At 37.6% G+C, this 16,299-nt stretch overlaps 2 protein-coding genes across 2 annotated transcripts; one reads left to right on the forward strand and one right to left on the reverse strand.

Annotated features, from left to right (window-relative positions):
- Nucleotides 1-215: 215 nt before the first annotated feature.
- LOC121942252 (N-acyl-aromatic-L-amino acid amidohydrolase (carboxylate-forming) B-like) lies at nucleotides 216-7,494 on the forward strand. The gene is made up of 7 exons (XM_042485398.1): nucleotides 216-404; nucleotides 3,605-3,831; nucleotides 3,996-4,188; nucleotides 4,885-4,978; nucleotides 5,067-5,174; nucleotides 5,694-5,806; nucleotides 6,996-7,494. Exons 2-7 carry the CDS (start codon nucleotides 3,605-3,607, stop codon nucleotides 7,188-7,190), a joined length of 930 nt encoding a protein of 309 aa, XP_042341332.1. The 5' UTR covers nucleotides 216-404; the 3' UTR covers nucleotides 7,191-7,494.
- Nucleotides 7,495-7,912: 418 nt separating this feature from the next.
- Nucleotides 7,913-14,719, reverse strand: LOC121942440 (claudin domain-containing protein 1-like). Its single transcript, XM_042485642.1, has 5 exons — nucleotides 14,636-14,719; nucleotides 13,158-13,674; nucleotides 12,501-12,608; nucleotides 11,858-11,995; nucleotides 7,913-10,042 (listed from the first exon to the last, which is right to left on the reverse strand). Exons 2-5 carry the CDS (start codon nucleotides 13,441-13,443, stop codon nucleotides 9,822-9,824), a joined length of 753 nt encoding a protein of 250 aa, XP_042341576.1. The 5' UTR covers nucleotides 13,444-13,674; nucleotides 14,636-14,719; the 3' UTR covers nucleotides 7,913-9,821.
- Nucleotides 14,720-16,299: the final 1,580 nt, after the last annotated feature.

The following is a 16,299-nucleotide window of genomic DNA, read 5'->3' on the forward strand; positions in this document are numbered from 1 at the left end:
CTTGTTGCTGTTGTTGTGGCACCTTAAATTTACACCTAGTCCACAGGGCACTCAGAGCGGCTCCTGCTGGTTTGGTGAGAGAAAGCAACTTCTTGTTGTGACGCAAAATGTCTAACTGCTTGAAATTTGAGCTCAAGAACATAAAGAGGAGGGCCGCAGGAACAAGAACACACCAGAGAAAGGAGGGCCTGCTCTGAAAGGCTGTATAAAAAAATGCGGTCTGGTTTGTGTTATTCATTTTCATCTGTGCATGTGAATGGTTAATGGCTCTGACTGGAAAGTGGTTTGCCGAGTGCCTGTATTGCTTTGCTGGCAGGTTATGAAATACTGCATTACCTTCTGTCTGAGTTCAAAGGTTGCTTAAGTCCAGTGAGTGCAGGGCAGGGCTGGATTTTGAAAGAAAGGTAAGACCTGCTGCCTTCTTTCATATATTTCATGCAGATTTTCTTGGTAGGATTGATTTACATGTTGTTTTTCTCTTCAGGGTGATCATGTAGCTTGAACTGTGCAGAGCAGCACTTTGCTCTAGTGCAAAATATATACAGACGGTCAGCTGGTCATTAAAAATACTGTGTTCATCTGCGCTTGTGTGTTTAATGTGCGTTGAAACTTTTGTTGAGGCCGACTGCTATATCTGAGACAGTCACACTTTGAAACTGTGTCCCACTATTATGTTTCTTCATCACAAATGTGCCTCTTTTGAATGAGTCTTAGGTGAGGATACACTGAAGCGCTCACCATTTTCAATTTTACCAAGTTTTACTGCAGATAAAGTCATGATTGTTGTGTAATAAACATCCAGAAGAGAGATGTGTCATGTAACAGAAAGAAATTTATTGTCAGCGCAATTTCATTCTTGTGTATCGGGCATCAGTTATGACTTCCCCTATTGACTTATTTTATATCATTACAACTGTTTCACTATATTTTGAATCATTACCTGCCTGCTAATGGATGCCCACTGAAGGTGTTACAGTTGTTGACAACTACATGAATAAACATTTCTATCTGCTGACAATTACATTAATGTACTGTATGTGTATGTATGTAGCAAATGTTTTTAAATGTTAAATGGGAGGGTAAAAATGAAGTGTTGCTACTGTTTTAATTAAAATGGTGTCGATAATGTGCAGGAGTTTATTACTTTCACCTGTTGATTCTGTAAAATGCAGATCGTTGTCATATCACATCAGTCAAAGATCAGAGCTAAACAGGGACAAATGAGTCAAACAATTGTACTGGCAGCCTATTGTTGGACAATTGCTAAAAGTCAAATAATCATGTTTATCATTTATTACTGAGGAGAAAATAAGAAACCTTGAGGATAAAATACTTAAATCTAGGTTTAATAGAGGGAGTGTTAATAAACAGTTAAACTGGGACAGTGAATGAGTTTCTCCCACTGGTCAGAGCCTCTAACAGCAGATGTGTGACCCCCTGCGTTTTTTTGATGTTGACACTGCTGAGCAGTGGATCTTTTAACTATTCCAAAATGAACGTTTAAGACATTACACTGCAAAAGTCTCGGGAAGAAAAGAAACAAAGGCACTGGCCACTCTTTAAATGCCCCAAGCTGGAAACAAAAGCCTATTTATCTGGTTATTTAAATTTTTAAATGGTCTTGTTGAGAACCACAGACAAGTTGTAATGAGTCGAAGAACCTTGATGGTTTCCAACTCTCAGGATGCATCAGTTTATTAAAACACTTAAAGTACTTCTCCATGGTCAGAAGCCATCTAAAATCATTGGCCAAATCAAAAGAAAGATAACACAAATGTATACAGTTATCATCTCTTAATTACATATGATTGTTTTTAAGTACCCATATGCAATAGTAAGTAAACCCATGTGTTTACTTACTGCAGTGTTTCCATTAAATGTATAAACGGTGTACTCCACCTTAAGGCTGCTGTAACAGCTTTATGTGAACCTGTTTAACTTGTTCTTCTTAAACACTGCTGGGGAATCAATGATCTTTTTGCAGGTATTATTCTTTTCAAACTGCAGTTACGGGTCTAAAAACACTCAAGCAAATCAATATTAAAATAATTCCAAGAAGAACTCTGTGGAACCTAGCAGATATGAGACAATGTATTTTTGTCCGGTTAAGAGCAATCTAAAATGTTATGAATATTAAAACATTTTCTGATGTTTTCCCTTCATTTCGCCCAAATCAAATGACTGAGATATAATTTAGGTACATATGGCATGCAAAGTAGAATGTTCAATACAATTGCAACTGATACTGGATACATTTTTAGATTTAAACTGCAATTCCCTTGGTTTGGATTAGAAACTTCACCTGTGCCTTCCATTTACTGCTTCGGTTCAAAAGACAATAAAACTTAGGAAGTAATCTCAAAGTAATGAGAAATTCCCAAATGAATTCTAAAGTGAATGCTAACACATTATTTGCAAATAATAAAATGCAAATACCACTTTAAAAAGCCACTTTTTAAAGAGTAGAATATTTTAGTCCTATCATTATTTAGCAGCTTTTGATGAGTGTTGGAGGGATTTCCTTTAATGCTTGCTCATTCACAAATTAGGCTGCAAGTAATTAAAGACCTTACTCCCTGTCAGTGATTATCTTGTGAATTAAACAACCAAACGTTCACACATTAGGTTTATAACTTTACTGGCAAACAAACAACAAAGGTCAGGATATGAGCTGCACCACCAAAACCTTAAACAAATATACAAAGTTAACAGCTGGTACCTCATTCACTGAACAGTCCCTCTTGTCAAAAGTAAATGGACAACCACAGTTTGTTGTGTGTTCAAGAAGTCATCTGCAATCATTCACAAGGACCCTAACCCTAAAGCAGTGTTTTCCACTACACAAACCTACTGACACCCGCTATCATCTGTCTTTTTAATGTGATGGGAAAAGTTACAATTGGCCTTCACACTCAAATGACTATGCAGTAGTAACAGGTATTTATCAGTTCCGGCTATGTTCAGCATTCAAGGACACATAACATTCGAGTGAATGTGCTAATTTTTGCCCCCTCACCGGCAAGATGCAATGGCGCACCACTACAAAAAAATTACCTTTGTTTCGAAGCAGTGTTAAAACAGAGACTAAAGAAGTAAGGCATAGTCACCTGCTGATGAGCCATGTACACAACTCTGGCCTACTGGCAATGGGGAGGACTTATCAGGTTCACTCGTGTTTAAGAAACCTGTGTTCATGTACTAATTTGGGTGGAAAACGAATATAACAGACTGAAACACTATTTCAAGAGGGCCTAAATTCTAATGTTGCATTTACATGTGCATACCATTATTATCTAGAGGTCCTTCAATGTGTCTAAGACTGGGTCAGTCACTTATAAATTAAATGACCCACTAACTGAGCCAACAATACTTGTTGCACTTTTCACTCCAGTTTCTGACCAGAGGCTTAACCTGATTTTACCATCCAGTCTCAGGTTACTCTTGTTTACCTGGTTTAACATGTATACATTCGGTTTTGGCAAACTCAATAAATGTTTACCTTCCCTGGTTGTTTGGTTGTCTTGCTGAGCGGTCAGATAGAGTAAGAATACATTAAAACAGGATGAAGGTCCTCTAACAACCTATTTGTTTTTACTGCAAACAGATGGAGCACATCTCTTCCCCTCCACTGTCCAATGTTGCCATTTGCGGAGGCACCCATGGAAATGAGTTGACAGGGGTGTATGTGGTGAGGGAATTGCAGAAACAGAAGATAAATCAAGCTGGATCTGTTTCTATAACCACTGTCCTATCAAATCCACGGGCTGTGGATGCTTGCCGAAGATACACAGAAACAGATCTCAACCGTTGTTTTACATCTGCCTTGCTAAGGTAAGATTAAACAGAGAAGTTTTGGACCACCACCTTAACATAGATAGTTTAAGTAAGAATCTGTACATCTGCAAACAGCCTTGTAATTGAAAAATAACACTAAAAACAGCTAGACGAGAGTATGTGTGTAAAAAAAAACTCATTAGCCATATTCTGGCTTCTAGTTCTCCAATAACAGACTCTACACCGTATGAGCTGAGGCGAGCTCAAGAGTTGAATGCTCAGCTGGGGCCTAAAGGAAGCCAAGAAGCTGTGGATCTGCTCCTTGACCTCCACAACACCACTGCCAACATGGGAATGAGCTTAATCCTTTACTCCTTTGACTGGATCCCCTTGCACATTTACAAATACATGAAGGTAAGAGCTGCATGTAAACATCCAGACAATATTTTCAGGGAATGCAAAGCAATGTTTTGCGCCACCACGCTAATGTTAAAGAAACAGTGTGTGAGATTTAGGGGGGTTTATGGCATCTAGCAGTGAGCATTGCAGATTGCATCCAGCTGAAACTTCTCCAGGTTAGGATTCCTTTATTTTTTATTGTTTGGGAAGTTTTTAATAAGAGCTGAATATCCATAGAGGTCATCTCCTCTTCAAAACAAACAAGTCCAGTGATTTAAACTTGTAAAACCCTGAATGATCAAATTTCATGTAAAAAAAAAACAAAAAAAAAAACATGGTGGTGCCACATGGCGGACTCCATGGACAAGGAGAAGTCAGGAGATCACAAGTCATTGGGATTTATGCTCTGTGGGCCATGTTTGTACTTATATCATGACAGTCCGTCCAGTTTTTGTTGAGACATTTTATTCTGGACCAACTGTTTATGTTTTTGCCTCTGCTCAAGTACTCTTTGGTTTATGTTTTCAAAATGCCTGACTTGTACAAGTATTATAGCACTGTATATGTTGTTTGTACTTCATAGTAATTATGGTCTCAAGTAAATACAAATCAAGGGCTATGGTCAGGATAAATTTGTACATGTGTTGTAAGTTTAAGGTCCAAGTGCTGAATTAAGGCATGCTGTAAACAGTCGACCCATCTGTTTTCCAGAGCAAGATGACCTCTGCACCTGTGAGAGCAATCCAGCTGTATTTATCCAATGCTGATGCTTATTCCCTGGAGTCAGTGGGCAAACATGGCTTCAGTAAGTGCGTTGATTTGTCTGTCTGCATCTGAATAACTGAACAGATATAAGCGTATGATGCTGAAATTGTTTTTCCTGTTCTCTGCAGCGATAGAGGTCGGTCCTCAACCCCACGGCGTGCTCAGAGCTGATGTCTATCACTTGGTGAAAGAGGGAGTGGATCTCACGATAGAGTGGCTTCAGAAATTCAACACTGGTAAGAAACAACCTCTGGTATTTAAAGGCTCAGATTACCTAAACATGTTTTGAACTTAATGTTCAAAACTCCTGATGGCCGTGCTTTTTATGGAACAGCCTCCACCTGAGGGTCAGATCAGCAATCTGGGTTGATTCTTTTAAATCTTTTTATTCTCAAAGGCATTTTATTGATCCTTCCTTGTCTTGATTGTTCTTATATTTTAACATTTTTGATGACTGATGATTTGAATGATTGTTATCATCTTTTTGCACATTTGAGAAGTTTTATATGTATATAGTTTTACTCATTTAATCACTTATCCTGAGTGGTTGCTAGACAGGGTGATAATTTTGGTTTTACTTGCCTCCAAGATGAAGGGTCTAGAAATCTAGAAAGCATATATATTATCAAAACCACAACTACGTGATACAAGGTTTTTTACAATTCGACTGAAGCTTTTGAATAACCTCAGCACCTCTGTAACTGTGAGCCTTCTTGAGTACACCACCGCTACTAATTACTGTCCTTTGCCAACAGGAAGCACTTTTGAAGGAGGTGAAGTGGAAGTTTACATTTTTGAGAAGAGTGTAGACTACCCGAGGGATCCTACAACTAATGAGATTACAGCTGCCATTCACCCTGATCTGCAGGTACAGGACAAGGACACCTGCATGCATGAGAACTTAAGCCTAAACTTAAAGTGACTATAATCTATATTTTTAGAATAAAAATGCATCAAATTAAAAATGTTGATGGCCTCATGCATGGTGATTAATCTACAGAAAGTTACCTACAGAGTCTGTAGCTCCCCTTGGCTTTATGGAGCTTTAAACTGAGCTTCAGATCAGTGTTTCGCTGTCGGGCACAAGCAGGAGGCTATTTGCAGCAACCTCTGAAAAACCACATTATGCTACCTATAGACACAAAAAGCTGGTGAACACAGTAGATCAATTAGCAACTGAAGCCGCCAAATAATGCTAATGTTTCTACATACTGGATGTGTAAACTATCAAGTACCTGCTGATAAGTTTGTTCTCCATTTCAACCTAAAAAGCTGATATGTTCTGTTGCCCCTTAGAGGCCACAAAATTAATTATTACAGCCCATTTACCAGAAGAAAATGCTTGCATCAAACCATGCATAGTTCACATTTACATGTTTCTTACGTATCATGTAAATGTTTCTATGGTGGGGTAACATATAAGCTGACTTTTGTCATTGAGAGGTGGACTGTACGGCAGATGGCATATGACTTAGGTGACTGGCCTGCTAAGCTGCAGTGCACATCACCAGAGACGACTGTCAACCAACACCACCACTTGCCAAGCCTAAGGCCCCAGACCAAAACCACACCATGGGGCCAGAGTGCAGATCTTATACAGTCTATGGTGCAGGCCACTGCTCAAAACCAAAAACAAAAGTTGCTTTTTGGCAACCCTTCACAGTGGGCTTAAGGGAACATCCTTACGTTTCCTAAGGGCTTTCAGTCACCAAACCTGGGTTTTTTCATGACTGGTCCCTGCATTTCCAGTCTTTTAAGCCTAAACATGATCTTTTCCTAACCACAAGTGATTTTTATGCCTTAACCCAACAGTGTTGTTGAGAAACTTAAAGTTTCAGCATTCACTGCAAAGTAATGTGCAAAAGGAACTTATGTGTGGTACAATATAAATGTTTTTTTGGGGATTTGGTTGGTTATTGCAGGTTCAGCTCTCAGCAATTAAGTGAATAAGCCAATTTCCCCAAATTGTTGGACTAAAAATGGTAAATGCCATATTTTAATTCAAAAGGTCCCTTGATGCATAATGACTAACCCACGAGCCTTCTCTGTTTGCCCAGGATAATGACTTCAAGCTTCTAAAACCAGGCGACCCCACATTCTTGTCATTTTCTGGCGAGACGGTGAAGCACGAAGGAGAGGAACTCTACCCTGTCTTTGTAAATGAAAGTGCCTACTATGAGAAAAAGATTGCTTTCCATTTAGCTAAGAAGGGAACTTTAACCCTCCCGTCTATAAGTGTGAAGAAGGACTGAGAGTACAGACAGAATGAGTACACAATGTGGCTGAGACTTTCAATTCTAAATAAAGGAATAAAACATTAATGCGTAAATGACATGTATAATCATGTTTTAATCATTTTAAAAGACAAAATGTGCAAACTTATGCAATAATGATTAGACATTCTACAGGCTATTAGATGATTACCTCCTCATCCTGTTTGGCAATCTAATATAGCAGCTCTGCAACCCAACTACATCTATGAGGCTTAAAGAAAAAGGTTGTGTGTGATACCAGAGTTGTTTTTGCACCAAATTGAATGATATTGTACAAGTGCAATGAGCACTTTTGTTTGCACTGTGGAAATGATGAAAATCAACATTTTTTAATAAATAGAAACATCGAACAGTTTGAACAACGTGATGGTGTGTTTTGACTTTTTCATTTACTAACCAAGTACTTTTACTTGGTTTTTATGTTGGTAATTGTACCTTTACATATCTAGATGATCAGTACTCTGCCAACCCTTGCATACAAAGTACAGCTGAAGTCAATGAGGATGTCTAATCATAAACTAATGTATTGCACTGCCATCAGAACCATGCTGCTATGGATAAAAATACCACTAGCAAAGCACCTCCTTTACATTATCATACTGGTAAGATGGTGATGGTGTTTTTAATAATTCTTTTACACTGGATCACCCACCCATCACAAACAAACATACAAACAAACAAACAAAACAAGGAGTCAGAGGTCAGCAAATGTCAAATTTATCAATACGGAAATGAGGACAGTGTGCTTCAGAATACATAGAAACATTTACAAAAGCCAGAGTGTATTGACACATCAGACAAGTAACAAAACATTGTGACACAAAAACATCACAATTTGTGTTCTGCTGCTAAGAAATTTGTTATTTTGGAATTCAACACGCAAAAAGGTAACAAATTCTGTCACTTTGCACACAAATGTAGCGTGAAGATGTAGATTCATTTAGATTTTCACTTGCAAATTAAAATTTTGCATTTTCAATTGTTATTCAAAATACCCCCTTCACCCTGGAGTATCACCAACAAACATTTAAAAGGCTGATGAAAGAACTGATATTTGGCTGTCAAACCAGTCAGTTAAGTAACTGATGAAACTGAGCTCTAAATAAACACAGAACTGAAATTTCAAGTAACTCAAGCAGCAGAATTTCAGTATAGCAAATGCAAAATGGCAGTAGCATAATTTGGGGATGAAACAATATAATATAAATGTTACAAAGAGGTCACAGGTGTGCTCGAGTGGCATTGAATCAGTTCAGTTTTTTAACATTCAAATAAACCACATTAAAAAATAAAAGCTCTATAAACACAGGTGACATTGTGAGATGAGTGGTTACATTTTTAGTGACTGACATTTAGTCGACACATACCACAGACTAAAATCAACAGTAACCACAGATGACAGAAGTGTCATCTTAAAAGGCATGCACAGCAAAGGCTTAATATTTAAGATTATGCAAAAAAAAAAAAAAAAATCACACAAAAAACATTCTAAAAAAAATCCAAATATATTTATCAATATTTTTCATGCACTAATAGAGAATGCTACCCTGTCTTGGATAACTGCAAGTCGGAAATTTCTGTGCAAGTTTGTAACCTATAAACAAAATGATTCAAAGGCATAGTTCACCCAAAAATGAAAATTCAGTCATTATTTACTCACATTTATGTTGATGGAAAGTCTTTCACATGTACGCACTGTCGCAAGACCAACAAGAGCTTGTGGTCTCTGAATGCTGTTCTTTACATGCTACACAGAAACATTCCCCACACACAGTGATTTTAAATTCCACAAACGGACTTGTTGCTTGCTGCTAACTCAAGAAGTCTGTCTCTGTGTGTGGGGTAGCATGTTAACACTTGCATGCACATACTGCTCGTGTTGCTTTTGGATGAGCCCGCACACTTAAAATCATCTCCAACATCAGGAGCTGCAGGTTACAACCTGCAACAAGACCGAAAAAAATGAAGCCAGTGATGTTTTTCAAAATGACCTGGCACATTGGGGCTTCAGGTCACTTGGATTACTATAGATGAGCACTATGGAGACATTTTGCTGTTTTATTGTGTATTTTTTTAATGTTTTAATCTGGTAACAATTTGCTTCATTTGTTTGGGAGATGAGTGCGCCTCTTTTTTTCTGTGAAACTCCAGCATTGTTTTGTTGACTATACAACTTCACCTGACTTTTCATCACCATGAGGGTAAGTATACAATAACTGAATTTTCATTTTTGGGTGAACTATCCCTTTAAGGGCAATGTGGTGAGCAGCTTCAGAAACAATGGCAACTAAAAAAAAGGCATTTAAGTACAGCACATCAACACAGTTAACACCAGAAAAAAATCCACTATTTCTGGGTGTTAAAAAAAACATTAAAGAACATGCTTTAGATAAGATACAAGTTAGAGACGCAAGAAAACAAAGGTGAAATAACAACACAAAGGTATAACACCCTATTTATGAGCACTTATGATGATTAGCTGCAAAGTGTATTCCTGCTTAGGTTTGTGATATCATGTTATTGTTTTAGTACAGCTGTGCACAGCTTTTTGTTTAGAAAGTGCTGAGACAAGTAGGCTGTTTTAAGGTAAGCTGTTGCTGAAGTCTCTCTTTAGGCTACCCTGTAAGCGGTCATACGAGTGTAGTTTTTGCGATGACTCCTGGCCGCCCACAAGAACAAAGCAGCTGCCATCATCTGCAGAGGGAAGGAGATGAGGGCGAGGTAGAGGGACCAGCCCAGCGAGCCCTCCACCCCATCTGGTGGTGGGGAGTAATATTTGAGCAAATCTACCCCCGCCAGGAAACAGCAGACGGTGCCCAGAGTGCACAGACCTGATGAGTAGAAAAACAGCAAATTTGAAGCTCTATGTTGTATTTGTGGAGGTATAAAGGCAGTAAGATGAGAGAAACACAGGGAATTTGCATGTTGTGCCAGATGGAACTAAACAGCAACCACAGAGTTAATAACATACAAAGTTATTTTCTTATTTACCACAATCAGGATTTTGTTCAGTGCATTACAGCAGAGGCATAAATAAAGACATAAAGACCTACCCTGCTAACATCTGAAGAACTCACTAAACTTTTGTGAAATCTAATATTAATTTCTAAGGCAAACTGCATATATCATACTGTAGCAATGCCCAAATATTTAAAGAGTGACTTTTTACACCACCATCTAATAAAAACATTATTAACAACATGAGATGAGTAATAATGACTGATCATATTATATGTTTTATTCACAGCAATAAATCAAAGCTGAAGAAAACTTTTGGATATTTCTACTGGAAAAGTAAAAAAAGTCAGGTGGAGATGAATGAGGAAGAGCTCACCTTACAAGAAGACGGCCACAAGTTGGGCTGGGCGTTAAATCAAATTTAAATACGATTACGGCCTCCAATGATCAAGATGAAACCAATATAGTGCTGCAGACCATTTCGCAAAGATGCTCTTGGATTGTCTTCTGTTGTAAATCCAGCGCAATCCTTTACAGTACTCCTTTACAGCTGTGCACACAATGTTACCAACTTGGAGACTTTCTTGCTATATTTAGCAATTTTTCATTCCTTCTAGTGGCTTTATTTCTAAAAATGGCCCGTTGCCACCGCAACTACTGCATGTTCAACCTACTGAGCTCTCTCTACATTATGAGGTGGAGCTCTCTAGATGGCTGCCAACATTTCCTTTCAGACAGAATCTCCCAAATGTGTCGATTAGAGAAATGAAAAAAAAAACAAAACAAAGTGGAGTCCTTCTCCCAGCAGCTTTAAGCCAGCCTTCCACTGCAGATTCGGGCCATGTCAAAGTAATACCTAATGCTATAGAGGGTGTATCACTGCGGATATTCGACCACAGTCCTAAATACTGTACAGTGTAGAGAATACTCGATTATGGCATGCGTTCAAAGTGCTTGAGTCCCACTTGAATGTGCCTTGATGTGCATTTTGGTCAGTCTGTTGTGCCTGCCCTGTATAGACAAGCGCAAGCTGCAGTTCAAAAGTTATCAACAGATGAGAGTCTTATAAAAGTGAATTACAGAAACTGTTGACATTTGTGTTATTTATTTTTTCTTACGGACAATATGCCAGTATTTGAGTGCTTAACTGTTACAGAAGGCAGTAAGGCCAATGAGCCACTGCTGAACTCAACTCAACTTTTTGCCATAAGTGAGCAGCCCGAGCCACAAGCAGCACCACCAGGCTGACTAACTGGCTTCAACACAATAAATGATGCAGCTCTAAGAGCTAAAACTCTGCGTGAGTTAAGGTTAAAATTAAGTTAAATATTTACAATGTATTTTAATTTTAGTAGATCTTTTTCAATTAGTGTTATTTTAAAGAACAGCATGGCAGCAGCTCTGCCTCTGTCCACTCCTACATATATTGTTCGTTAATGAAGTTGTTTGTTTGTCTGATGGGAGTCTCTGCCTCTTACGATCAGTCATGGTGGCTGCTACAGTACATGCCACCCTGCGTCTTTATTTGTATTTGCCTGTGTACAAAATTGCCAAGATGGTGTTGAGCATTAAACTTAAATCTAGGCGTACTTTCTGAGGCCTGTGGGTAAATTCACGGATGCCATTTAATGTCCATTGTTTTCTATGGTTTATGGCCAGAAAGGGAAATATGCATGTACTTCACTTACCTGCGAGTAGATGGAGCACTCCCACCCCCAAGGTGGGGGTGAAGCTGCGGCACAGGCAGGCGCAGACCCCAACAAGGCCACCAAGAAACACCAGAGCCAGAGACACCAAGGGCAGGAGAAACTGGCACCTCCACAAGTCTGCACAAAGAGAACAATATTTACTAAAACAATCTTAAAACCTGCATACAAAAATGTTATCTGATGATGAGGATGACAGGTGCATGTTTAAACAACAAAGGGACCAAAACAGAGTAAGATGATCATAATTTTTCTGACTATTGGAGGTGAAGAGGCATTTTTGGAGACTAAATTTAAGAACTTCTTTAACAAATTTGCCTGATGCACATAAGCCTGAGCCAATAAGCTAATATTGATAGCAGATGAAAAAAGTAGTTTAGCCAAAAATTGCTTCTCAAGTAAGTGTTTTCTCATTGCCTGAGGTATGACTTTGATATTGGATATCTAAGTGTCATGCAGTTTTTACTGCTGATAAATTAAGATTTCAAATTAAGTTGTTCCATATCTAACATCAGTAAATGATACTTTGAAAAAAAGTTCACAAACAGAGGTAGTGGCCTTCAAGATGGTCAAACTTGGTTAAAATGGAGGCAGGATAACAAGAAACCATAAAAACAAGACTCACATGTTCTCAGCAGATCTTCTTCGCCGTTGTTGTTTCCTGAATTTTTGTACTTTGGACTGAACTGCTGAGGAAGTGTGAAGCTCACACACTGTGTCTCCATCTTCGGATCTGAAGTCAGAATCAGAGACCACAAATTCAACTGAGCTGTTATCCTTTACAGACACACGGTGTAATGTAGGGATGGGCAGCATGAAGATATACAGTACACCCATAAACAATAGAAATGTGTAATTTCTCCTAATTTATACTGAGGTAGATATCCCTTTGATTTACAGTGGTTGCACAGCAGGTGGTGCTGCAAATCAATGTATATAATACATTACTGAATTCAGAGTAGAGATGCACCCATTGAACTTTTCCTTTTAATTTTCATGCAACAATTTTGCTTCTCTGTTATGTATAATCATATTTTATATCTGCTTTATTTGATGTTTCACTGAAGCTCAAGACACCAGCTGGTACAGCTTCCGTATTTTATGGAATGAAAAATTCTAGATTTCTTCATTTAAATTACATATTTGGTGTCTCAAAATAATTCATCTACATAACATGAACTTATAATGGAAGATCTACCTAAAAGTGTTGGATTAAAGATTTGAAACTGAACTAAGAAGCAATGTGAAAGCTGTGTAGAGATGTAATATTTTGAGGTCATACCTGGCTCTTTGAACCAGTAGGACTGGCTGGGCACCATTATGCACCTCCACCACAGTCCCAGTGTGCCGTTCAGGCGGAACATGGTCTGGCTGTAGGTTTTCTCGTCAAACTCTCCATTGATGAACACCTCTCTGAGCTCAGAGGAGTTGCTCCCCTCATGTGTAAAGGGTGGGCAGCTGTACTGGTACCAGTGCTGAGTCCCCACAGCCACAGAGAGATACACTGTGGCCAGCAGGCTCAGCACCGAGCCTATGACCAGAGCTGTGGCATAGCGATTATCTACCATGGTCTGGGTGAAGATAGCTCAATTTGAGCTTGTGTTTACCGGAGAAACTGTTCTCTGAATTTAGAAAAAACAGTATTGCTTTCACTGTGTGCTGGTTAAAAATGATATTTCCGCTTAGTGTTTAGGCACCACGGCATGTCTGTAAACTGTTATCAGGTAGTATCAGAGTCTATCTCAACATGATACTTTATTATTGCTGCATGTAGTCCCAAACACAGGTGGATTCACAATCTGCAGAGAAAGAAAAGAAACACACAGGTTAATGTTGAGGTAATTTTGAACAGGGTCCTACAACTTAGGGCAAGTTAGCTTTAAGACTTAAAAAATGCATACCGCTCTTTTAGAACAATTTTACAATAATCAAAACTAAAGAAAAATAAATGCGAAAAAACAGCTATTACTTTGAGTTGGGGACAATTGATCCAAATATTTATTTCAATATAAAACATGATTATTTTTTCTTTTGTTGTTCAAGTTAAAACGTTAGGTGATTTAAAACTTTCTAGACTGAAAACATGAAAAGCAATTCAATTTTGTTATCATAAAGGTATCAAATCCTTGAAAAAAGCTCGGCCACTTGATTAGATGTTAAAATGTATCTGTGTTGTTGGTTCTTCTATACTTATATGCTTGATGTTAAATTGGGTAAAGTATTTTTAAAAAGTAGATATTATCTTTTTTTGTGTGTTTTTGAGATTTTAAGATGCAACAGATGCACTTTAGCGACAGATAAGATCGTAATAATAATTTAGTTCAAGTTTCACGGAGCCCTGCACCACTGTCTGGGCATTTTAAGAGTTTTGAAAGCCTGCTTTGTGACATTTTATCACCTATTAAGGCCTTATTTGTAGATTAATGAATTTTATGCCTTTCAAGACTTTTTAAGGATCCACAGGAGCCCTGTGTAAAGTGTCAAATGCTGTATTGCATCCTGTTTGCGTGGTCGGTTAGCTGGAAAGCTATAAATGACACCAGTAAGGTGTTTTTGGCTTTTTACAGCTGTTTCAAACAAATAAACAAATGTCACGTTAGCTTCCCCAACTGTGCAAACAAGTTAGCATCTAACAAGCTAGCTAACACTAGTTATCGTTAGTTACAGCTGGAAACGTGAGTTTCGAGACTTTTAACGGACAACTAAACGTTACATGCTTCAATCAATGTTTTTCTTTTTGATTATTTATTAATGTTTTACCTCATGGCTGGATAATATTTCCAAATATTCGTGTTATTTCTTCTGCTCGTTGCATATCCAGCTGGCCTCCGCCCTCTTCTTCTACGTTTCTAAGTTCCTCTTCTTCTTCTTCCCTTTTTGACTTTGATGGGCGGCTGGATACCGCTGGATCCTGGAAACGGCATGTTGATAACCAGCTAGTTAGCAAAACTACTGCCGCCTTGCGCTTCGGAGTGTAAAATACATTGCAAACTCTGCTGCTTAATCCTGTTTATTAATGTGCATTAAAGAAAAAATAAATAAATACAGCTGTAAAGCGGTAATTACGGACTCAAGCCCTTCCTTAGTCTGACAGAAGGATGCAACTTAACTGCAAAAATCAAATAAGCAAGCAGCAGTAAGGGGGGTTTAAGCAAGTTCTTATTTTAAAAAACAAACAAACAAACAACTAATTAAAAATTAAAGAATAGGGTCCTTCACCATATCTCAGAGGGGAATATTATAATTTTACCACATTAGAGTCAATGTTTTCCTGTTGATGGACAGCTGATGGTTTCTGGTAAAAGTGCGCCCCCTGTGGAAACCAGTGTGAATTACAAGCAAAGCTGCAGGCACAAATATACTGATTAAACAGTTTACGGGGCTTTCCTCCAGTTTTGTTATTTCAGTTGAAATATATTCATAAAATAACAAACCAACTTACCATTTTTAATTTATTTTTTTACTGTTAATAATTTATTTGAATTTATATTTATTTTATTACATTATTTGTATATGTTCATTATAAATAATAAAGCCTTTGTACTGTATGCCCCTTTTTTTCTCGGTGTTATTTTTGCTGTTGTTTTGCTTATGCTAATAATAATTTAATATATTTTGAATAATAATTTAAATGATCTATATCTTGCAATTAACCTAAAATATACATATTTAAAAGTTAATCGAGTGAAATTTTCGTGTCAGACGATGGTTTCTGGTGTGCGTCCTCCTGCGGACATCGGCGGGATTACAGATTAAACAAACGTTAACGGTTTTTTTCTTCTGACTTTATGATTTCAGTTAAAATGTATTTATAAATGAACAGAAACATTTTTGATTCAATTTAGTAATCTTATTTTAAACACTTTATACTTTTATTTGAATTCGTATTATTTTAACATAATGTTTTAACATGGTCATTTAAATACTAAGGCCTTTGCACAATGTAATCATTTATATATGGTATATTTATTTATATGAATGATACGCTTAAAATAGTTTTCCCTTTTTCCCCTTTTTGCGAAGATCAGACTAAGAGTGATTTACAAAGTAATCGTTATGTTGCAATTACACTGAAATGTGAACATTTGAAAGTTAATTGAGTCCGTTTTTCCTATGTTGATGGTTTCTGGTTTAATTGTATGTATGTATGAAGTAAGTTTGTATGAAGTAAGATATAAGTTTAAGGCTTTTCCTCTGATTTTATTATTTTAATTAAATGTATAAATGCATAATAAAAAGTTGAATCCATACTGTATAATGCAGTATTATACAGATGCCTACATTACTGCTTTTAAAAGTGGGTAATGCCAGTTTAAAATAAAGATAGGCATGTGGCTAAGCCTTTACATTCGTGTAGTATAGGAGTTAGTTTTCCTGTCTTTTATGAGAAAAAGACAAAACACTGCAGCCTAAGTGTGGTTAAA

The sequence above is a fragment of the Plectropomus leopardus genome, chromosome 4, assembly GCF_008729295.1.
Source record: "Plectropomus leopardus isolate mb chromosome 4, YSFRI_Pleo_2.0, whole genome shotgun sequence".
NCBI lineage: Eukaryota > Metazoa > Chordata > Actinopteri > Perciformes > Serranidae > Plectropomus > Plectropomus leopardus.